The 21174-nt window shown below is 60.2% G+C and overlaps 2 protein-coding genes across 6 annotated transcripts; one reads left to right on the top strand and one right to left on the bottom strand.

Moving 5' to 3' along the window:
• Positions 1-145: 145 nt before the first annotated feature.
• On the top strand, positions 146-14104 carry GIT2 (GIT ArfGAP 2). 3 transcript variants are annotated; one of them, XM_063315644.1, is made up of 19 exons: positions 146-289; positions 851-984; positions 2137-2249; positions 3008-3113; positions 3326-3412; positions 3504-3634; positions 3884-3978; positions 4705-4750; positions 5864-5912; positions 6219-6291; positions 6600-6697; positions 7128-7239; positions 7948-8090; positions 8702-8851; positions 10441-10683; positions 11706-11788; positions 11998-12168; positions 13171-13234; positions 13715-14104. In XM_063315644.1, exons 1-19 carry the CDS (start codon positions 238-240, stop codon positions 13925-13927), a joined length of 2163 nt encoding a protein of 720 aa, XP_063171714.1. In that variant the 5' UTR covers positions 146-237; the 3' UTR covers positions 13928-14104. The 3 variants fall into 3 exon arrangements, with proteins under 3 accessions (XP_063171714.1, XP_063171715.1, XP_063171713.1); XM_063315645.1 differs by having other exon boundaries at positions 5861-5912; positions 8702-8806; XM_063315643.1 differs by having other exon boundaries at positions 5861-5912.
• A 1906-nt stretch (positions 14105-16010) lies between these two features.
• On the bottom strand, positions 16011-20237 carry TCHP (trichoplein keratin filament binding). 3 transcript variants are annotated; one of them, XM_063315647.1, is made up of 12 exons: positions 19988-20237; positions 19687-19897; positions 19460-19516; positions 19202-19270; positions 18945-19118; positions 18522-18634; positions 17980-18046; positions 17615-17784; positions 17310-17391; positions 17030-17215; positions 16775-16918; positions 16011-16537 (listed from the first exon to the last, which is right to left on the bottom strand). In XM_063315647.1, exons 1-12 carry the CDS (start codon positions 20176-20178, stop codon positions 16505-16507), a joined length of 1497 nt encoding a protein of 498 aa, XP_063171717.1. In that variant the 5' UTR covers positions 20179-20237; the 3' UTR covers positions 16011-16504. The 3 variants fall into 3 exon arrangements, with proteins under 3 accessions (XP_063171717.1, XP_063171716.1, XP_063171718.1); XM_063315646.1 differs by having other exon boundaries at positions 17615-17787; positions 19988-20236; XM_063315648.1 differs by lacking the exon at positions 19202-19270 and having other exon boundaries at positions 17615-17787.
• Positions 20238-21174: the final 937 nt, after the last annotated feature.

Below are 21174 nucleotides of genomic sequence, written 5' to 3'. Positions count from 1 at the left end.
CTGAAGATGGCCGCAACTGCCTCCCTTCGCCAGGAGCGGACATGGCGGCCGCAGCGGCGCGCCCCCTCCCCCAGCCTCGCGAGGGCGGTCCACGCGACGTGCGGAAGCGTCTTGGCGAATGGCGCCGCTTGCGCAGCGAGGCGCGCCGGCGGCGTGCGCGTGCGCGGCGAGCCTCCTCCGTGACTGGCGGGGCTGAGGGCGACCTGCGAGCGGCGGCGACCCCCGGCCCTGCCCGCCATGTCCAAGCGGCTGCGGAGCAGCGACGTCTGCGCGGATTGCAGTGCTGCGGGTAGGCGGCGGCGGGGAAGCAGGGGAAGGAAGGGGACCCGCCCGGGAAGCGGGAGGCCCACCCGCGCCGGCTGCTGGGGACCGGGGCGCCTGAGCGTGTGCAGAGCGCCCCGGGGCCCGGCCGGAGGGGGCGTCGCGGCTTCTTGGGAGCCCGGAAGGCGGAGCGCCGCCCCTCCCGGAGGACCGCAGCTCCCATGGTCCTCGGCCGGCCGGGGGGCCGGGCGGGATGTTTGGGGCGGGGCCCGGGGTTGAAGCCGCCCCCCGCCGGACCGGCCCTAACCCGAGCGGGGCAGCCCGGCCGCACCCCCCCCGCCGCCGCCCAGCCGGGGGGCGCGACCCCCAGCGCCGCCCCTCCTTGCCCTCCCGTCTCCCGGGTTGCCCCGGCGGGACGGGCCCCTGCGGCGGGGGGGCTGCCCGCGTCCCCGGCTTTGCCCCTCCGGCGACCCCGGGGGGCGCGGGGGCTCCGGCGGCTGCCCTTCGCCCGGCCGCCGACTTCCTGCTGCGGGGGGCGGCCGCCGCCTCGCTCGCCTGACCGGCCCTCCCGCCCCCGCTTCCCCTGCAGAGCCGAGCTGGGCCTCCGTGAACCGGGGCGTCCTCCTGTGCGATGAGTGCTGCAGCGTCCACCGCAGCCTGGGCCGCCACATCTCCCAGGTCCGGCACCTGAAGCACACGCCCTGGCCCGCCACGCTGCTGCAGGTACCGAGGGCCCGGGGCGCGGCGGGGGCCCCGGGTCGGGAGGAGTCTCTGCGGCCGGGCGGAGGGCCCCTGGGCGAGCCTGGCACACCCGGGGAAGCCTGTTGCGGCTGGCGGAGGGGCGCCCCCGTTTTCAACCTCGCGGACTTTAAGAGGCTGGCCGGGGAATTCCGGGACTTGAAGTCCACCCCTCTGAGAGTCGCCGGGGTTGAGAAACGCTGCTTGAGAGCATCTCCTGCTGCAGGGTGCATCCCCAGGTGCGTGCAGAGGGAAGCCCGCGTTGGGGCTCAGCCAGGAGGAGGAAGGAGCAGTGGGTAGGTGTGCTGCCTTGAGCGATTTATGAAAATCTTAGAGGTGGGATAAAAACAAATAAAAAAAAAACACAGCGCGGGAAATGCCTTTTCATCTGCTGCAGACTAGGACCTCCTCAGCTGAGGGCTTGTTACCTGATGGCTTTAGATCCCCAGGTGTCTCCGCTGATTTGCCTCTAAGGGCAGTAGCTCTGTGTAGCTCATCCTGAACTCAGGATAAAGATTGAAGAGATGGAAGTCTGTCTGCTTAGCCCAGCTCCTTAACGTGGGGATGCCTCCTTTGCAGCAGGCTGTTGGGTCTGTAGAATTGTGACTAAAAAAACGCCAAATAAGAGTGCTAAGGTTTTTGGCCCTGGTAGCCTTCTTAGATCTGGATTCAGAAGATGCCTCGGACAAGTCCTGAGCTAACTAAATACTAGATGGTTTGATTTCTGAAAGTTTTCTTTATTTAGTTTTCTGTCTTTCATGGAGAGTTCTTTAAATCACTAGCTCCTCACTAATTTTGGAGGGGGGATGTAAATGGGGAGGGAAATGCAGAAAGACTTTGATCATTTTGGAACAGATGTTTGATTTGGGAATAGCTGCAGCTAGGAATTGAAAGAAGCTCAGGTCCTGGTTGTGTTGCCTTTTTTGTTGTTGTTGTTGCTAAATCACAACTGAGACTCTGATCTTTATTCTGAAGGTCAAGCATAAAATACAACAAAGCCTTGGAAAGGGTTAGCCGCGCCAAACCTTGAAATATGTTATTGGTGGTAGTATTTTTTTATTTGATGTTAAAAGGTTATTATAATTAGCAATAGCAGCTTTATTTATTACGTGCGTATAACTAAAGGCTGTTTTGCAGATGGTGGAGACCTTGTACAATAATGGCGCTAACTCCATCTGGGAGCACTCGCTGCTGGACCCAGCATCGGTCACGAGCGGCAGGCGCAAAGCAAGCCCTCAGGACAAAGTGCAGTAAGTGGAAACAGGGTTGGAACCGGCCTGTTCCTCAAGCAGCAGCGACGCTTGATGGGCAAGGGCAACCGCAGGTGCCAGTGGACTTTGCCCCCCCCCCCGCATTGTCAACGGGAGAGGATCCATGGGAACAAAGCGCAGAAACCCTTCTTTATCCAGGGAGCTTTCTGGAAGGGGGAGGGGAGAGGGAGGTGCACCCCAAGTAGCAGCAGCGGTGTGAGCCCAGGAGCAGAACTTGCGAAGCTTTGGCTGGGCCGGGGGCACTGAGGCTGAGCAGGACTGGGCTCTTTCTGTAAGCGGGTGTGCCACATTCAGCCTTTTGCTCTCCTGAAAGGACGTGTCTGAAAACTCTGCTTTCAGTGCTTGAGCGTCCAGCAGACGGTATCTTCGCTGGCGGCGAGAATAGCTAGCTGGATCTCGTTTGCGTAACCCTTTGAGCCTCTGATGAAATAGTTTTTGGGGACACGCAACGTGCAAACCGATGCCTTTTGCTGGAGCATTTATGATTTGTCCACGCACTTAGAAATCCAGGTTGCAATCCTGCCCACACTGTGGAAATAATAAACGCGCTGAGGATTAAGGGCATGGCCAGCAATACACAGGTTGTTCCTGGGTTGACCGCAACTCAGCAAGCGGATCTCTCCTGTTTGTTTCTGCCCCCCCCCGCGCTGCCCCCTCCCCTGCTGCTTTTGTCCTGAGCAGGGAAGCCCCTTCTGGAGTCCTCGGGTTACAACCTTTTCCTCTCTCACCTCCTGCAGCCCCAACAAAGCGGAATTCATTAAGGCAAAATATCAGATGCTGGCCTTCGTTCATCGCTTGCCATGCCGGGATGACGACAGCGTGACCGCCAAGGACCTTAGCAAGGTAGGGGCTGCCCTCGGGCAGGTGGCAGGGGCACCTGAGGGATCCAGCCCATCTGGACGCCACCGTGTGCGGCTTCAGCTGGGCCGGATGGCAGCTGTGTCAGCCCGCTGGGCCTCTCCCGAGACGGCTCGGCAGGCAACTCCGCTGGCTCTCACGGCGGACCGGGAGGCCTCTGGAAACAGCCCTGAGGCCTCCCCTGCCTTCACTTCCAGCAACTGCACTCCAGCGTCAGGACGGGCAACCTGGAGACCTGTTTGAGGCTTCTCTCCCTGGGAGCACAGGCCAATTTCTTCCACCCGGTGAGAGAAAACAGCTGTTCTTTCTTTAGCCTCAAACGGGTTTAGAGAGGAGGACTTGCAGCTGAGCAAGCATCTCTCGGCCCTTTTGTAGGAGAAAGGGAACACCCCACTTCATGTCGCTGCCAAGACCGGGCAGATTTTACAAGCCGAGCTGCTGGCTGTGTACGGAGCTGATCCTGGCACCCCAGACTCCTGTGGGAAGACGCCCGTGGACTATGCAAGGTGGGCCCTTGTTTGCCAGTGGGGGGGCCATTTCGGTAGCTGGAATCAGGTTGTGTGACTCTTCTGGGCTTTAAGGGTGAAGGCCACCCCGGCCCCCAGAGCAGAGCTCCCTTCTTCACCGGGTCCCAGGAAGAGCGGAAGGGGCTCCAGTTAAAAGCATAGCTGGATGGGACACCCACCCCCCGCTCTCTCCTCAGAGCCTCACGTCAACGAATTCTGAGTGCGTCTCTACCCCTTTTTCCTGGTTAGGCAAGGAGGCCATCACGAGCTGGCAGAGCGCCTGGTGGAAATACAGTACGAGCTCACTGATCGGCTGGCCTTCTACCTCTGCGGCAGGAAACCGGGTAATGGGGTGTTTTGTGTGGGCAGGGCCCCGTTCTTCCTCTCTGCCTGAACAGAGCCTGTTCCCACTCCACCCCTTTTCTCTGCCCCTCGGTTGAGGCCAGCCGGCCATGTGGGCAGTGAACCGATCAGCCCTGGTCCGTTAATCCGCTAGGCTGCCCAAGGCCAGCATAGGCGTGGGAGCAGAAGAGTGGGGGGAACCAGGGTCCTGCTCCCTCGTAGGGTTTGCTGCAGTCTCATCTCTGCTCTGGGGCATCTGTAGGCCCACCCTGGCTAGTAGTTGTGAGCCCTTCTCGTCTTTCCCCAGTGGTGGTGTGAGCTGGGGGTCACTGGCCATCTGCCAGCAGTGGATTCCTTAATTCCTTACCCTAGTAGTTATCTCCTGCTCTGTCTCCCGCACGCAGACCTTTCCAGCAGCTTGGCCGCAGTCATACTTGGCCTTCGCTCTCCTACCCTGAGATAGTCTGGGAGAGCAGCTGAACCCGTCCCAGGGCTCGTTTCCCAACACGCAGGAGAATGCGGGGGCAGCCCTTTGCAGACTGGCTGGTTCCAGGCTCTGCCTCCACGGACGCAGCGGCACTTTGTGGGGAGTGCGAGTGGTGCTCTCCTGCTGGCCCTGCCCAGGAACAGCCCCTGCTGTCCAGCAGCCCACAGCTTTGGTAGCTGTGCAGTCGGAGAACGCCAGCCCCTTCCCCGGCCCTGACGCTCTTTTGAAATGTTTGTTTCAGATCACAAAGGCAGGCAGCATTTTATTATACCTCAGATGGCAGACAGGTAAGAATTTGGATTGTGACCCCAAGAACTTTCAGCAAAGCTGTTTCCAAGAGCAACGCCCCAAACATTTTGTCTTTTGGTTTTCATACTGCGCCTCCCACTTGCGTTCGGTTGGCTGCTGAAAATGAAGCTGAGTCAGGTGCCTGCTTAGTCTGTCAGTCACAAGCCCATCATCTTTAGCTGGCATAAGCAGCAGCATCAGACTGGCAGGGCTGTTGTAGTCCTGTAGGCTGGGTGGAACAAGCATAGCATTGCTGACAAACACGGTTTAGAACGATAGCCAGTAGTAATAACGACACAGTATTTTCCCTGTTGTCACTGAATCCTGAGTCTTGGGAGCTAAGGCAGCTGTAAGCATATCTTTTAGATTGCCTCCTGCTGCTTGTGCAATTTTATTTGTGTTGGCGGTATTAACCTCCAGCGGGAGCAGCCTGCTCAACAGCCAGAGGAGACCAGACAGATAGAAAGATAAAATGTCTCAGCTCATTCAAATTAACGGCCTAGCAGTACAAAATCGAAAGCTGCTTTCCGTTGTGTGCCTGCTGGGGCCGCTTCCAAAGTCTCCCAGGCGATTAGTGTCTGTGCTGGGGCATCGGGGGGGGTGGGGGGGTTGGAATGGAAGCACTTCTTCGGATTTTCCCCAGACAGCATCTTCCTTTTTGCCCTGTCTCCACTCTCCTCTCGTGACTCAGTAGAGCAGCTTTTCAGTGGAAACAAGCCTGGGGAAGGTGTGAAACTGGACGGTTGGCGGTTCTGCTTTTGAGCACAGAGGACAACCATTCTGGGCCTTTTCCCAGCGAGTTGAGGGTGGACGGATAAGGCTCACCGCAGAAGCTTCTCCCCAGCAAAGCAGGGGGTGAGGGGTGGGGGTAGGGGGAGGCTGTACGCAGAGAGACTCGTATTGTGAAGCATTCTGAGGTGCTTTGAGAACAGAGCAGTTGAAAAGCAGGATGTGAATTTCAAGAAAGGAAGAGCACCTGTGCCTGCGCACCATATTCACACACATGCACGGACGCACTTTCTTAGTTACCCTTGCGTAGCTCTGCTTCTGAGATTGAGGTCTTCAAAGGAAAAAGGGTCAAAGTTCTGATGGGCTCCTTGTTTCCGTAGCAGCTTGGACATTTCGGCGCTGGCCAAAGCAGCCAAGAGGAAGCTTCAGTTGGTGAGCTTGCTTCCTTCTTCACTCTGGCCCCGAAGGCAAGGAAAGCCCGCTTTCTGGAGGAAGAGCTGCGTTTCCTGGCTCCTCTCCATCCGCCTGAGGCCCCCGCCCCACCTTCTGCCCTGGGAAAGAAAGGCAGTCCAGCGCCCCAACCCACCTGCCCCCCAGATTTTGCCAAGAGGAGGGGGTGGCTGCTCCTCCTGGCCTGTTCACGCCACCAGCCAATGACCGCCAGGGCCGATCCTGCATCGGTCTCCAGTTGCTCCGGCAAGGCCAGCTTCACCATTTGGTCTTTGCCTCCCTCTTTAGCTGAGCAATCACCTGTTTGAAGAGCTCGCCATGGACGTCTACGACGAGGTGGACCGGCGGGAGACAGACGCAGGTGCTTTCCTCTGGCAGGGCTGCCCCACAGACTTAGACTTAGTGAGGCAGCTGCAGGCAAGGCTCCAGCTCTCGGGATCCCTGCCCCCTCTTGGTGTGGCTGTGCTGGGGTTTAACTACTCCCATCATTGGCTGCCCTTAAGGGGCCACGCGATTGTGAGGAGATAAAAGTTAAGCTGGATGGCACATTAGCAATGAGGAAGGGCACACTCTGTTGGTGAGGAGCAAGGGCGGGGCTGGGGGAAGGGCGGCTGGGCGCAGAGACTGAGCCCACGTGCCCACGACCTCGCCCTCTTCTTGCATGAACAGTGTGGCTCGCGACACAGAATCATAGCACGCTGGTCACTGAGACGACCGTGGTCCCTTTCCTTCCTGTCAACCCAGAGTACTCTTCAACAAGAAACCAGGTACAATTCTCCTGTAGTTTTTCTGGGCTCTGACAATTGCAGGGAAAGAAACGAACACCCATTCCCAGTCTTTTGGACAGTGGTGTTTTCTCCCAGCGCTGCTGAAATGCAGCAGCCAACATCTATTTGGGCCCTGAATTGCAGATCTGCAGATCAACTTCAGCCCCATCTGGTTGGGTTGGACTTCCAGGGCCAAGCGTCCCATGCTGAGATGCCATGGTTAGCACTTAGAAACAGGGTCAGCTTCTGGATTTGAAAAAGGAGGAGTGGGAGAATGCATCTACCACCAGAAGAGGCTAGTTTGGGAAGCCTTGGATCTCTGCGCAAAACAGCTGCACTCTGTGTGTGGGGAGGAACGTTGCCCTGCATGCACGTTGGCCTCAGTCTGCCCCAAATGCCTCTGAAACGCTGCGCTCCTTCATGTTTCCAGGGAAGGCAGAAGCTGGCCCGCTTTAACGCCCACGAGTTTGCGACACTTGTCATCGACATCCTGGGGGATGCCAAGCGAAGGCAGCATGGGAATCCTGTCCCGAGCGCCACAGGTGAGCCCATGGGGTTGCCGCCTTGGCTCCCTCGAACGCCTCGAGAGCCATAGCCCAGTTCTTGGGACTGTATTCCCTGGACAGCAAACATGCCCCCTCCCACCCTTACAACGTAAGGCAGGTGGGTCAGGGGGCTGTGGGGGTCAATGCAGTGGCCTAGAGGCCAGGGGAAGGGGGGTGACAAAGGGGTAGTGAGGACTGCAAGGGAGGGGGATTGTGAGAGTGACCCTGGAGAAAACAGGCCTGAGGGTCCCCTGCTCAAACCATCAGTCCCAGGAGTAAATGCGCAGGGACCCTTGGATTCAGGCAGGTGCTTGGAGAAAAATACTCCGTTGGCCTTAAGAGAAAAGCTGGAAGTCTCTTCTGCTTCACATTGACACCTTGGAGCCGGGAGAGGCCAGAGGATCTGAGTCCCTGTGGATGCAGGGAGCGTCTGTGGATGTGGGGAAGAAATGTGGCCTCCCCATGGCTGGGCTCTGGTGCCCAGCCAAGCAGTTGCCACCTTAGGGAAGAGAGACAAGGCAAAGGGCACCTGGTCTGAGGGGAAGGAACCAGAAAGGGCCTTGAGGGGAGAGTGATACCCCCAGGAGAAAGCGTGAGGTGCCCCCTTTGCCAAGGCCTCCACGGGGTTTCCCCCTTCTTGGCCCACTTGGAGAGGACCTTCCAGCATTTGCTGCCGTCCACGTGGATTTCTCTCTTGGTTTTCAGAAAACGTGGAACTGATCCTGAAGGCGGTCACCAGTCAGCACGGTCTGGGGAGTCACGAGGCTGACCAACCCGACTACGACAGCGTTGCCTCCGACGAAGACGGCGACCTGGAAGCAGGTTCGGGGAAGGCCCCTCGGCAGAAGGTGGGTGGAAGATGATGGCAGCTTTTGGGAGGGCCTGCTGCTCCCCACGCTGGCATCCCCACACAGACACTCTGGGCGTGGCCTGTTGTGGGACTGGGCACCTCCTGCTCTGTGTGAAGTCTTGTCATTTGCAAAGTTCCCCTTGCGACCCTGGAGCTTCTTGGAGTGAATCCCCGTCATTTTAATTAGAGACGGGTGGTTGGTATACTTCAGGACCTTTTGGGATCATGAAAGGCCTCAGTGTGGGAGGAGCTGGTGGCATAATCTCAGCAGCCTCCTCTCTATTTCAGAGAACAGAGAGGTGGTACTTCATGGGGCTCCTCCCCTGTCCCCAAAAGAGTCCTGCGGAGTCTTCAGGAGGACTTGAAACGGTCCGTCCCTGGAGCAGGCGGACTCCACCCCCAGGGTTCTGAATTGCAGCCGTCTTCCTTGGGTTATAGTGAAGGTCCTCTCTGGGGTCTCTGGATCGTGCTGAACTGAACGCTGCCTATGAACGCTGCCTAGCATCTTTCAAAGCTTTCTTTGTTTGGGGCATGTCCCTCTGGGTGGGTGCGAGTGAGTGAGCGAGGGAAAGAGCGCGAATGTGTAAAAAAGGCGTGGGCTTTTTGCAGAGCCTGGACTCTGACTTGTCTGACGGCCCCATCACCGCCCAGGAGTACCTGCAGGTGAAAAACGCCCTGCTGGCTTCGGAGGCAAAAATCCAGCAGCTTTTGAAGGTGAACGTCAACTTGAGCGATGAGCTGAGGACCATGCAGAAGAAGGTAGCACTGCATTCCAAACCCTGCCTGCCCCGCAGGGTTGCGCCTGTCCAGCCACAGGCCGGTTGAGCGGAATGATCAGGGTTCTGGTGCAGTGAAAAGCGCTGTGTGTGTAGAGCGGTGTTCCCCCCCCCCGCATGCCTCCAGGCGGGCTGAAGTTGAACTCCCACCACCCCGTTGGTGCAGTCATGAGCTCTGCAGACTGGGGATGATAGGGAGTGAAGTACCACACATCTGGAGGGGGCCCCAATGGCAAGAAGAGGTCTCAGATGGCTGTTGAGAGGTTTGGCGAGAGATTTGGCTTGGAACTGGAGGATCTGAGTCCAAAATTTCACACGAGGGCAGTTGGGCCGTGAGCGTTCTCTCTGCTGCTGCTGCTGCTGCTGCTGCTCCTCAGCTGTCCGCCTCTTTGGCACGCTACTCCCTCCCCTCCTCTGAAAAAGTCAACGAAGCGTTACCGCTCTCCCTTCCTCCTCCAGCTGACAGGTTGTGGTTTCTATTTCTGGGAGCCGCATGGCCCTCTAGGGGGTTGAACCCAGACCTCCCCAGCTGCAATCCCGCTCTCGGCCCACTTCGCAGACTGTGCAGGGCAATGAGCAGATGGCCCCTTGTCTCGCCAGGGCAGGGCCACTCTCAGTCGCAAAGTGCTGCGCAGATTCCTGTGCTACAGAAAAAGAGGAAGCGTTGCAGCCCTCTGTGTAACGTGCCTGGTCCCAGCTGAGACGGGGAACTTGAGGAAGTGCGTTTGGGGCCCTCCAGTGTCTTTCCTCAGGCAGTCTGAGAGACTGGATGTCCTCCTTGCTGCCCCCGGCAGGCTTTCCCCATCATTTTGCCAGAGGGAATACAAGTGCACCTTAGCCATGCTTCGGTATGTTAGTTTACATATTCCAGATGTGCAGAGGGGTTTGAGGTTCAGATCCAAGCAAGAATCAGCCTTCCAGAGCAACACAAAATAGGGTTCCAGTGTCCTTTCCAGAGGGGGAGGAAATCCCCCGATGCACCCTTGGCCTGAGCTTCCTTGCTTGGCTCTGCATCTCAGTCCTCTGCAGGGTTATTTCTTTTTCTCCTGCGATGTTGGTGGCCACACCTCAGTGCCAGTTGCTGTGGGCAGCTTCCTTCTTTAAAAGGTCCCCCAACACTGAACCTTCATAATTTGCATGCAAACTTAATGGGGAAGGGCAGGGCCTTCTTGCCAGATGGAAGCTGCAGCCGGTGGGCATTTGTCTGGGACCTTCTGCTCGAAGACGTTACAGGAAGTGGATCATGCGCCAGCCTCTTTGTGCCTCTGTTGCTTTTGCCAGTTGCTTTTGCCTCACTTCCTCTTCCACCGTGGCTGCAGCGTTGGCATTTCCACACTTCCCCTCCTGGCTTGGAGCTTGCCCTTTGCTGTTCCCCACAAGCATCCTCCACTCAAGAAACGTTGCTCAAGCCGCGGCCTCTTTGGAGTTCCATGTGAGGGCTGCCCTGCCCTGCCCTGGCCTGGCCTAGAAAGGCAGCCCCCGAGTCACCCCTTGCTTTGGTTCTGAGGCCTTAACGTGGCCGTCCTTAAAACTAAAACGAAGTGCGTGGGACGATTCCACATTTCCTTCCAGCTTCAGACCCTGCAGAGCGAAAACACGAGCCTTCGGCGGCAGGCCACGACCAGCCCCCACCAAACTCTGGCTGGCTCTGAGTACGCAGAAGTGCCCTCCATTCGGCGCCCATCCTTGCGCAGCAGCCGGCCCATGTCAATGTACGAGACGGGGTCCGCTCAGAAGCCCTACCTGCCCCTAGCTGAGGCCTCTTACCCTGAGGAGCAGCACGTCATGCCACGGCTCCAGCTGTTCCCTCCCCACGTAAGTAACACAGCTGCCCTGTCGCCTTTCCGCTCGCCTCCTGCCCTCTTGCGCAGCAGCTGCCTGAAGCCCTTTGCTTGGCGCGGCATGTAGCTGTTGGCTTCTGCTGGGCCAAATTGCTTGGACTCCAAGGTTTTTGAAGAGCTGAGAGCAGGCAGGAGCCCTCGGGCTGAGCAGTGCAGTCCTTGGCTGGTTGCCAGCAGAGGAGAGCGGGGTTTCTGCTTGTCTGCATCTTCAGGGGAAAGACCGTCCCGGTTTGGACTCGGCAGGGCCTGGCATGTCCTGAGCAGCGCTGCCCATGGAGGGAATTAGGCCGCCATCCTGAGACTGGGCAGCCCTGCAAACCAGCTCTGCAGAAGGAAAGAAGGGTGTTGGGGAGCGTCCGCGGCCAAGCGCTGCAGCCCCTCGGATGCCGGCAGAGAGCTGCAAGCCCCTTTCAACTTTGGTCTGTGCTTGGAAGAGAATCCCAGGGACGGAACTTTTAGGACGTGTGTAGAAAGACATTGCTTCCACCCCAGTTTAGACTGCTAGATTATTAAACTTTGGTTTAATTGTATTCGTGTTGCTTGTTTGCATTTGGCGTCCTCTGTTGTTGGGGGCCCCCTTGGCAGCTGAAAGGCACAACTGCCTTAAATAATTAAAACAAGTCTTAATTTGAAGTGGATGCAGAGAAGCAGCCTTCGCTCCGTCTCAGGGAGAGCCCTCCCATTCTTCCCAGCTGCCTGATCTCCCAGGCCCTCTGCAGCATTGGGCGGGGAGGCTGCGCGTCCAGCCCCCCAGCCCCGCAAAATCCAGGGGTCTCTGAGGCCTTTGGTTGACGATTTCCCGTTCACCTGAACAAGCTGAATGGGAGGACCAGGGGGCTGAGAGCCAGGCAAGCATCAGAATGCTTGGCAGGGAGGTGGGACTGGCTGCCTGTTTCCCGTGCCAGTTGGGAAGGAGAGCTTGGCTGCATCTGGCTCAGTTGTGGCTCCTCCGTTAATGGGGAATTTTCTCCTCCTGTGCTCTTGTTTTCCTTCCAGGCATCCCGGTTGGAAAAGCAGAGCAGCTTGCCCGAGGGGGATTACGACAATGCCGTCCCTGCTCTGGAGCTGGATGAGACGGGGTAAGCGCTGATGGTTGGGTGTCTGGGATGAGGAGGCATGCAATTCCTGGGCTGCACCTGCAGGGCTCCCTGGCAGCCACTCATTTCCCTTTGCGTGCTGGCATGAGCCAAGGAGAGGTGGCCTTGCCCTCGGCCCCCCTCGGGTGGAGGGAGGCTCCAGCAAGGGGCCCGGGAGCCAGTCTGGGGCTGCAGCACATGCCTTTTGGCAGGCTCATCCGGAAGGCCAGGCAGCGGAGTGGTCCCGGGCCAGAGGGCAAGGAGCCCGAGGCCCACCCCGGCGCCACCTTCCCCAGCACGGAGGATGTTATTCGGAAGACAGAGCAGATCACCAAGAACATCCAGGAGCTGCTGCGGGCAGCTCAGGAGAGCAAGCATGAGAGGTGAGCTGGGGCGGGGGGTGGGATGCTGGGAGGCATGGTGGCTGGAGCTCAGCTCCCGCTTTGAGGGCAGGAGGGTGCTGCCAGCAGTCAGTCCCTTGCAGGGGGACTCGACACCTCGAAGGAAAAAGCACCTGCTGCTTGCTGGGACATGGGATTCTTTTTCTCCTCTTTCAACCCATGTCCCAGCAAGCAGCAGGTGCTTTTTCCTTCGAGGTGTCGAGTTCAGCTTCTCCGCTTCAGCTGGGAAGCCCGGCCTCATCTGCCAGTGGCAGGGACCCCTGTGGCCTGTGCCCTCCTAAGGAATGGCTAAATATTCATCCATTGTTCTTCCCCCTGTGCCTTTCTAGGGCAGCCTGGGAGCCTCAGGCAAGCCAAGATGGCCCAGCAAGGCAACGTTTATCTGTTGCAGGGATGGGACCTTGCAGAGCCTCCCCCCGACTCGGGGGGTGGGGGCGTGCAGAACCCCTTTTTTGGAGCAGGCTGCCATTTTCCAGAAGGGTAGCTGGGCTTGCCTCCTGCTGTGCCAAAGCCAACAGGGTTAAAGCGAAAAGGATTCCTCAGGGCACCGGCTTTTGTGGACTGGCGTTTTCTGAGATTGTCTGTGGAGCCCCTTGTCTGTTGCTGGGTAGGAGAGGAAGGCACTGTTGCCCCCTTCCCTGCACTGGGTGAAGCTTCGTAATGAGGTCTAGTGCGATGAAGCTCTCTCTCAGAGCTCTCCCCTTCCTGGTGCCCTCCAGACAGACCAGGTCTCGGCTCCCGTTGTCCCTTCCCACAGTCTGCGCACCCCACAAGCCCAGTCAGGGCTTGCTCCCAGAGCTGGACCTCTGCCAGCACCGCATGGCTTCCTCCCTTGCAACGTGCCTTACGTGGATGAGGAAGGCCTGTGTGCACAGAGCCTGCATCTTAACTGGTGGCTCCCGAGCAACTGCCTTCACCACTTCTGGGCTGGGAAGAAGACCCCTCTTCCTTTGCAGACTCACCTGCTTTCTCTTCTCCTCGCAGCTATATCCCCTGCTCGGAGAGGATCCGCCTGGCCGTCACTGAGATGGCAGCCCTCTTTCCGAAAGTGAGTGGCTCTCGTCTGGTAAGAGGGGAGGGGGGCCAGGGTGGAGTACTCGGTCTCTGGGCACAGGTGAGAAAATCTGGGGAAGACTGTGACAAACTCACGAGTGTTCCAGCAAGAGCAGGTTGGTGTCAGGTCTGACAGGTGGCACCCCTGAAGTTTGCGCAGACCATCAGAGGACAGGTGAGCGTGTGATCAGGTGTAAAGCAGGCAACACCCAGAAAGAGCCCTAGAATCTTGGGCAGGGAAGTCTTGCACAGAGGTCAAACCTCCCTGGTCCCCACGTAGCTGGAGGCACAAGGTTGGGGAAAGCTGATGGCAGATGCATCTGGCAGCTGAACCCTTGGCATCCCCTTCCTCATGTGACAAGAGGCCACCAGGCGTCTTTGCCTTCAACCGCATCCATAAGTTACCCTTTTGGAGACCACATTGGCCCCTCTGGGCAGAAGAAAAAATGCCCAGAGTTCCCCACTCTTTCCCCAGAAGCCGCAATCGGAGCTGGTGCGCACCCCACTGCGGCTGCTGACCTCCAGCGCCTTCCGCCTGCATTCTGAGTGCACGAAGGCCCTCCCGCCCGAGTCCTGCTCCACGGCCGACGTCCAGCTGGTCACCCAGCAGGTCATCCAGTGCGCCTACGACATTGCCAAGGCTGCCAAGCAGCTGGTCACCATCACAACCAAAGAGAACGCCAACTGAGTGGGCTCCATCACAGGGTTCGCCGCAGTCTTGGAAACTGTGTCAAGGTTTTCAGGGGATGGTCTTTTTTTACAGGAATATTTAAAGCGGTGCGTTACCATTTTTTTAAAGGAACCTCAGTATTAAATTTTTTGCATGTTTTTTTTCTAAGAAGACTTTTTCCCAGGATCACTATAATCTGCTGCCTTATTTGGTGCTCTGTATTTGCTGGCATAGAGTGCGCCTGCTGGAAGTGTGTCTTGAGCCAACCATCACATCACCAGCTTAGAGAACTTTTCTGCCATGGCAGGGAGGAAGTTTGAATCCTGTGCTCGTAGCGCCCGTTGCGAACGCAGACGCACCTATCCGAATCCAGGGCGCCTCTCCCGGAATCCACTGGGCAGCTGCTTGGCACGCTTTAGCCACTAAGTAGCACACACCGTGGCCTCTTGAGTTACAGGGGATGCTCAAAAGGGCACCCCAGTTCCCTGCTTGGTGCCCTGGTCCCCAACCATGAAAAAGCACAGAGCACTCATGGCTCCGCTTGGAAGAAGGAAGCACCCCGCCCCTCTGCTGGGGCCAGGGGGCAGCCCCTCCCACCCTCCAAGTTCCCAAGGCCAGTGGCTGAGAAAGGCCAAGCGAGGCAGGCCTGCGGCTGCTCCTTGTACCCAGTTTCCTGGAGGCTCTGGAAAGCACTTCTGCAAAGTAACTGCGCAGGGAGGCGTTGGCCTTCCCCAGTACAGAAAACTGCATCCGGTGTCCTCTCTCTCTCTCTCGGGAATCCCTTGCCCTGCCGATACGGACACGTGAGGATCTTTCGGGAATGCAAGGAGAGGGCCCTGGCCATGAAAGGGAGGGAGATGAAGCTAAGCGTGATTCACTGCACATCGGCCAACCCTGCTGCTTCCAGTTGGGGGCGTGTTGGGGAGGGGGAGCTGTTTCAGCTTTCCTGTTCCTCCTGCAAATGCTCCGCGTCACACCGGCCCCGTCTCTTGCAGCACAGCCGGCCTCTGTGCACAAAGTACGAAGAAAGCGTGCAGCAGAGGCACAACGGCCGATCATGCAGAAAACAAACTTGGTGGGGGGGGGTAGTGGCTTCGGAAGGTTGAGGGAGTTGGTCACTCCCCTGTGAGAGTTGGTTGGAGTTGGAAGCTTCCACGTACATGCGGCCACTTGGCCTGCCATGACATTTGGTGGCTTTTGAAGGTAACTTGGATTGTGGGCAAATACCTCGTCCCAAGGAACCCGACTCCCCACACCGCTTCCCTTTCTACACAGTGCAGATCTGCACAGCCTCACAACCAAGCAGAGGGGGGCAGCCTAGCTGAGGGGGGGTAGTGTTAGCACGGTATGGATCTTTCAGGGGGCAGCAGGCAAGAGTAGCAGCCAGAGGTTGTCTTGGCTGCTACTTTGAGAAAGCTGCACAGCCCACAGCATTTCTGGCTAGTGATTCTTGATTCTTCCCCCAAAATACCACTTTGCTGCTTCGCAATTTAGACAAGTCTGACTACAGGAAGTGAGCTGCTTTTGCAACAGGTGAAAAAGTGAACAGCTTTGCAGCTGAATTGTCAGTTCAACCAAATCACTTTGTGGCTTCTTGATTGCTAGGGTGCATTAGCCCAAGGGCACTGTCCTGTGCTGACCTTCATGGAACCCCCCACGCTGTGTCTCCAGTCTGTCCCTGTATGGCAGGTGATAGCCTCCCAGCTCCCGTCCAAAGCCAAGGGACTTCTAGCAATCCATGACAGGCACTCAAATGATGGGACAAATGAGGTGAGGTGGCAGTGACCTGAGGCTGGTCTTTCCTTGAGGCCTCTGTCCTTTGGACCTGCCTGCCACTTGCCCCCACCAGGACTCGCCTGCAGCCAGAGAGCAGCAATCAGCTGCCCCAGGGACATTCCTGGCTTGCTCAGGATGCCCTGCAGGGCTGGGAGCACTAGTTGCTTTGTGGCTATAGAGACAGACCACCCCCCTTGCAATTTTAAAGCCACAATTAAGTGAACGCTCCTGGGGAGGGAGGGAGGGAGAGTGTGTGTGTGTGTGTGTGAAATATCCTGCTAGCATGTGTGTATGTAAATCTTATACATATAAAAAAGTGCCATAATATTTTGAATGTGTTGTACTATTTCGGTGTTAAAAATAGGTAGAACGGTCCTCTGACTGCCTTCCCCTGTGTCTGTCTGCCCATCTCTTGCCATCATTTCTGGTTAGCACTAGGCCAGAGGGAAATCAGTTAAAAAAGGAAAACAGCACTTTATTGATCCCTTAAGCATCCCACTGATCTTCATCGCCACCCTTCCTTCCTTCGCAGAGGCGACAGCGACCAGGTAATGGCTGCTGCTCTGGAGAAGGCAGGAAGGAGGACTGAGTGACCTGGGAATGCTCCTCCTGCTTCTGGGGTGAGCCAGTCCACCACCCTCTGAGCCTCTCCCGGGGAGCCACCGTTCCTGTGACCCTCTCACAGCAAAGGACCCGCACCATCCTGCCAGCTCCAAGTAGGCTGTCAGTGCCCGGGTGGTTTCGCTCTGGCAAGAAGCAGCGGGCAGGTGGGTTTCAGCCACCCAGGCCGGGAGCACAGGCTGTCCCTCTCTCGCCGCCTTAGGTCCAGGCGCTTTTGGGGCGGCCTTGGCTCTAGAAAAAGGGGAGATGGATGATGCTGGCCAAGAGTTCTTCTGACCCATGAGCAGCCAGGTCCTCCCCCTGGGGAATCAGACCGCAAGGGGGTCTCCGCACTGGGATGACAGCCATGACCCCACGATACACCCTCCCAGAGCAGCCCCCCCCTGAGGGTCATCAGCCTGGAGAGAACCAAGGCCCCGGCCAGCGGCAGTGCTAGGGTGGGGGTCCCCTGGAGGCAGCAGCTCTTACCTGGCTGTGATAACCCGCCTCTGCCATGCGCCTGGCCTCCAGCGCCTCCAGCCGCTCGTTGTGCTGCGCCTGCAGCTGGGCCTCTGCCGCCACATCCCGCTGGTGCTGCCGTTCTTCCTCCTCCCGCAGCTGCCGCTCCGTGAGCTGAGGGGGCAAGGAGGTGGTCAGGGCTGCGCAGGGCAGGAACAGCTCCCCTACATGGCCCTGGCCCAGGCCAGGGGACTCTGGCAGGCCCGCCCTGTGAGGAAGCACCACCTGGGCCTGCAGCTCCTGCTTGCGGGCAGTCTTCTGCTCAGCCACCTCCTCCTGCTCTTGCTGTGTCAGCCGCTTGGCCTCCTCGAGTTCCTGGATCAGCTGTTCCCGGAGCATCACGGACTCCTGCTGGGCCTGCCTGTTCTGCTCCACCTTCTCCTGGATCTGCTGGGCCCTCTCGGCCAGGACCTGTGCGGGGCAGGAGGGCGGGACGGCTGAGTGGAGACCCGCCCCCCCCCCGCTGCTTCGGAACAGCAGCCCCGCAGCAGAACCCCACTCTCACCTCTGCCATGAGCCTGTCCCGGGCCTTCCGCTCGCTCTCCCACTCCTCCTCTCGCCTCTCCCACACCTGCTTGGCCTCCTCCCTGGGGTGGGGAGAAAGGGCGGGTGGGTGGCCTCAATCCAGCAACAGGCAAGATGGAGCACCCGGTCCTCGCCCACCCCTTCGCTGCAGCTGAGGAGGCGCTCCTGGACGTGCGAGGTGCTTGGGTGCCCAGGCCTCCGCCCCGCTGCCCACAGAGGCCCCGGGAGGTGCCTACTTGACCCTCAGCTCCGGCTCTTCCCGCAGCCCTGCTTCAGTCGCCCCACCTGAAGACGGTCTCCAGCTCAGCCTCCCGCTCCCGCTCCAGCTGCAGCTGCTGCTCAACGACCGCCCTCATCCAGGCCGCTGTGGCCATGGCTTCCTCCTGCCGCACAGACTGCAGGCGCTGGTCCTCGTTGTCCTTCTCAGACAGGGCCAGGAGGATCCGCCTGTCCTTCTCCTGGAAAAGGATGACTCCAGGAAGCCATTGCGCCGCAGGGGGGCAGCGAACAGCCCTTCCAGCCGCTGCGGCCCCAGATCTCCGGAGGGGCGACTGCTGCAGACGGTGCCCTCCAGTCGGCTGGGAGGCTCAACAGGGCTTCGAGAGCCAGTGACCGAACCGCAGCCTGCCTCCCGCTCGGGACCAGCTTACCAGCTCTTCCTGGACCTGCTGAGCCCGCCTCCTCAGCTGGGCATGGTACTGATGCTTCAGGAAGCACCTGTGGGAAGACGGGAAGAGGCCAGAGGCCAGCAGACGGCCCCGTAAGCGATCTGGGCCGGCAGCCCCGAGGGGTGTGTGAACTTCCTGGCTCTCTCCATTTATCCATGCCCTGGAAGTGGAGCCTCCACCCTGGATGCGAGCGCAGGACTCCGCCACAGTGCTGCTGGCCGGGGCCTTGGTTCTCTCCACGGCATGAGGCCCAGCAATGGCCTCGATTGCAGAACGCCCTCCCTGGGAGAAGAGGCCCTGGGGCCAAGGGGCTCCCTCCACCCCTGCCCCGGTGTCCTCACCGCAGCCTCCTAGTGCTCCCATGCTCTTCTGAGAAGCACCACATCCAGGCAGACACATCCCGCAGCCAGACGACCTGCCTCACGGAGAACACGCCCCCCTCCTCCGCTTACTTCCACAATGCCGCCACCTCCCCCTCCTCCATGTGCCTCTGGAGAGAAGCTGCCCCTCCTGGGGCGACGTACCCAAGCTCCACCTTCCTCCGGCGCTCATCCTCGAGCTTCCGCTCCGCTTTCAGCGCCTGCAGCTCCCAGCGCTGCTTCAGCAGGTTCTCCTCCTCCTCCTTCAGCTTGGTGGCCTGACAGGCAGGGAGAGGTGAGGGCCGGCCAGGCACTCTGCCTCCACCCAGGGTCGCCTGGGGCCTCCCTGTCTCCTCCCCCCCACCCAGCAATGGGCCAGAGGAGGGTAAGACGGGGGACCCTAACGCAGCCGAGGGGAGGGGCTGGTGGTCTGCAGAAGGTGGACGGGCTGCCCTCCGCTGGTTCTCCTGTGGCCCAGAGCGCCCAGCCAGCCGAGGGCCCATCTGTTGCAGCACTTTCTGACCAGGCATGCCCCCCCACAGATGAGACTGCTGCCCTGGGCACTCAGCGCATCTGCCCTTCACACACCTCCACCTCCCGCAGCTGCAGTGCTTCCATCTGCTGCAGCAGGAACTCTGCCTGCTTCTCCTCCTCCTGCTTCCTCCGCTTTTCCTCCTGCTTCAGCCTCTCCAGTGCTTCTTGGCGGGCCCTCTCGTACCGGTTCTCGGAGCGGAGTTTCTCTTCCCGGTCCGCCGCTTCAAGCTCAATTGGGAGCAAACAGAAGCGAAGTCAGCCTCCGGCCGCCCTTCCTCCAGTCAGGTGCAGAAGGGGGAAGGCAGGCCTACCTGTTGCTTGTGCGCCAGCTGGTCCCCCCAGGCCTCCACCAGGTGCTTCTTGTGCAGCTCGGAGCTCACCTGAGTTTGGCAGAAATACCGGATTCCGAGTCTGGGCAGGAGACCCATCGGGGCTGGCACTGCTGGGGAGCTCTTCCCCGCCCCCGATTCTCAGTGCGCCCCTTTGTTTCTGCGGCCCGCTCAGCAGCCCGGCCCACTGGCCCGCCACCCAGCCACGCCCGGACAGCCGGCAGCCAGAGGGCGTCCCACCTCTCGGAGCTTCGCGCTGCTGTTCTTCCAGCACTCGTAGAGACGCTCCTCCGCGACCTGCGGGCGAAGCCGAAGGAGGGGTCTTCCTGGGGGAGCCCGTGCAACTCAACCGCGCCGCGGCCCTCGGGGGCTTCCCGGCAGTTTCAGCGCGCGGGTCGCGGGGGGACAGCCGCCGCCCGCGGGCCCGCCCAGCGCCCCCCCACCACGCGCGGGCCCGCCCCGAGGACCTGCTTCCGCCGCTCCTCCCGGGCCGAGCGCAGCTCCTCGCCGCGCCGCCGCTGCTCCTCCAGGCCGGCCCCCCCGCCGGGCCGCAGCGCCCTCAGCTCGGCCGCCAGCCCCTCGCGCTCGCGGAAGAGCAGCTCCCGCAGCTGCCGGCGCCTCCGCTCCAGGCCGGCCGCCTTCTCCGCCTTCAGCCGCTCCCGGCCGTGCGCCTCCATGCTGCGGGCAGAGAGGGAGGCGGGCGGGAGGCGGGGCCGCTGCCGCCGCCCCCCCGCCGCCAGCCGCCCCCCCCGCGCGCCGGGGCCTCACCTCTGCTGGAAGGAGCGGCGCGAGCTCCACTCGGCCTGCTTGCGGCTGCGGAGCCCGGCCTGCCGGAAGGAGAGGCTGTGCAGCTCCCACTGCCGGCGCAGGCGGGCCTCCTGCTCCCGCTGGCGCACGATCTGCCGCTCGAGGGCGCGGCTGCGGCTGCCCCAGAACGGCGGGGCGGCGGGCAGGGCCATCCTCGCGCCGCTCGGCGGCCGCTGCGAGCGGGGAGCCTGCCCGGTGCGGCGCAGTCTACCCGCGGAAGCCCGCGCGCCGGCCCGCGGGGAGCCGCTCCGAACACGGTGACGTCACGCAGCGGCCCAGTCGCGCGCCCTGACGTCACCCCGCCCGCCCGACGCCCGCCTATTGTTACGAGGCGGCGGAATAGTTCTGGCCCTCCGAAACCACACTCGCCCGCTCTCGATGCGTGGCCCGGAGTCGCACACAATCGCGTCGCCGCCTCCCCGAAAATGCCCAACGGTTCAGCTCCTTCCGGAACAGCCAGGCGTTTCCATGGCAGCGTTTCCGGTCTCCCTACAGGGGCCGCCGAGGGACAAGCGGACCCGTATCACCCAAGGGAGAGGAGCCAGTTGGGGCTCGTGGAGTTCCCACAGAACTAAGGAAATGGAGCGGGGGGCTCAGGATCTCGGCGCGGGCGGCTTCCGGGTGCGCTCGCCGCACTTCAGTCTCCTGCCCCGAGGCAGACGCAGATGCTGCTGCTGCTTGTTAAAGAAGAACCGCCTCCGAGGCGCAGCAGCGACGCCCGGCCGCGGGACCCTCTCCAACGGGTGGGCTTTCCATTTCCTTTTGAAGCGATCTGTAGCACCAAGTCTGTAGCAAATCCGAGAAAGGTTCACAACAGCCTTGCAGGGTAGTACAGGCTCAACTTTACCCCAAGCCCCCAAGGCAGTCCGATGTTACCGGGCCGCCAGCTGCACTTCCCTGCCTGGGAGCGAGCGCAAACCCGGCTGGGGGCTGGAGGCGGGAAAGGGGGGGCCGCCAGCGCCGCTTTCCTCCTGGGAACGCCCGCTCGCTCGCTCGCCCGGAGCTGTCCGGCGCGGGCGCGGGCGCGGCCAGGACGGGGCGAGGAGGCGCTGCTCCTTCCCGCGCCGTGGCCCGGCCGGACAGCTCCGCCGCGCCGAGCTGCCAAGCGGGGTCTTCACAGCGGCGAGCCGGACTGCGGCACCCATCAT

This window comes from Candoia aspera, chromosome 15 (assembly GCF_035149785.1).
Source record: "Candoia aspera isolate rCanAsp1 chromosome 15, rCanAsp1.hap2, whole genome shotgun sequence".
Lineage (NCBI taxonomy): Eukaryota > Metazoa > Chordata > Lepidosauria > Squamata > Boidae > Candoia > Candoia aspera.
The sequence above is the reverse complement of the archived record's forward strand: the minus strand, read 5'-3'. Positions and strand labels throughout refer to the sequence as shown.

Excerpts from the sequence above, each read along its gene's own strand:
- GIT2 (XM_063315643.1), top strand. The coding sequence starts at position 238 with ATGTCCAAGCGGCTGCGGAGCAGCGACGTCTGCGCGGATTGCAGTGCT. Across the intron at positions 985-2,136 it reads GGCCCGCCACGCTGCTGCAG|ATGGTGGAGACCTTGTACAA; the intron begins GTACCGAGGGCC and ends GCTGTTTTGCAG. Across the intron at positions 7,240-7,947 it reads TCCTGTCCCGAGCGCCACAG|AAAACGTGGAACTGATCCTG; the intron begins GTGAGCCCATGG and ends CTTGGTTTTCAG.
- TCHP (XM_063315646.1), bottom strand. The coding sequence starts at position 20,178 with ATGGCCCTGCCCGCCGCCCCGCCGTTCTGGGGCAGCCGCAGCCGCGCC. Across the intron at positions 18,047-18,521 it reads CGGAGGAAGGTGGAGCTTGG|GTGCTTCCTGAAGCATCAGT; the intron begins GTACGTCGCCCC and ends GTCTTCCCACAG. Across the intron at positions 16,919-17,029 it reads AGCAGGAGCTGCAGGCCCAG|CTCACGGAGCGGCAGCTGCG; the intron begins GTGGTGCTTCCT and ends TTGCCCCCTCAG.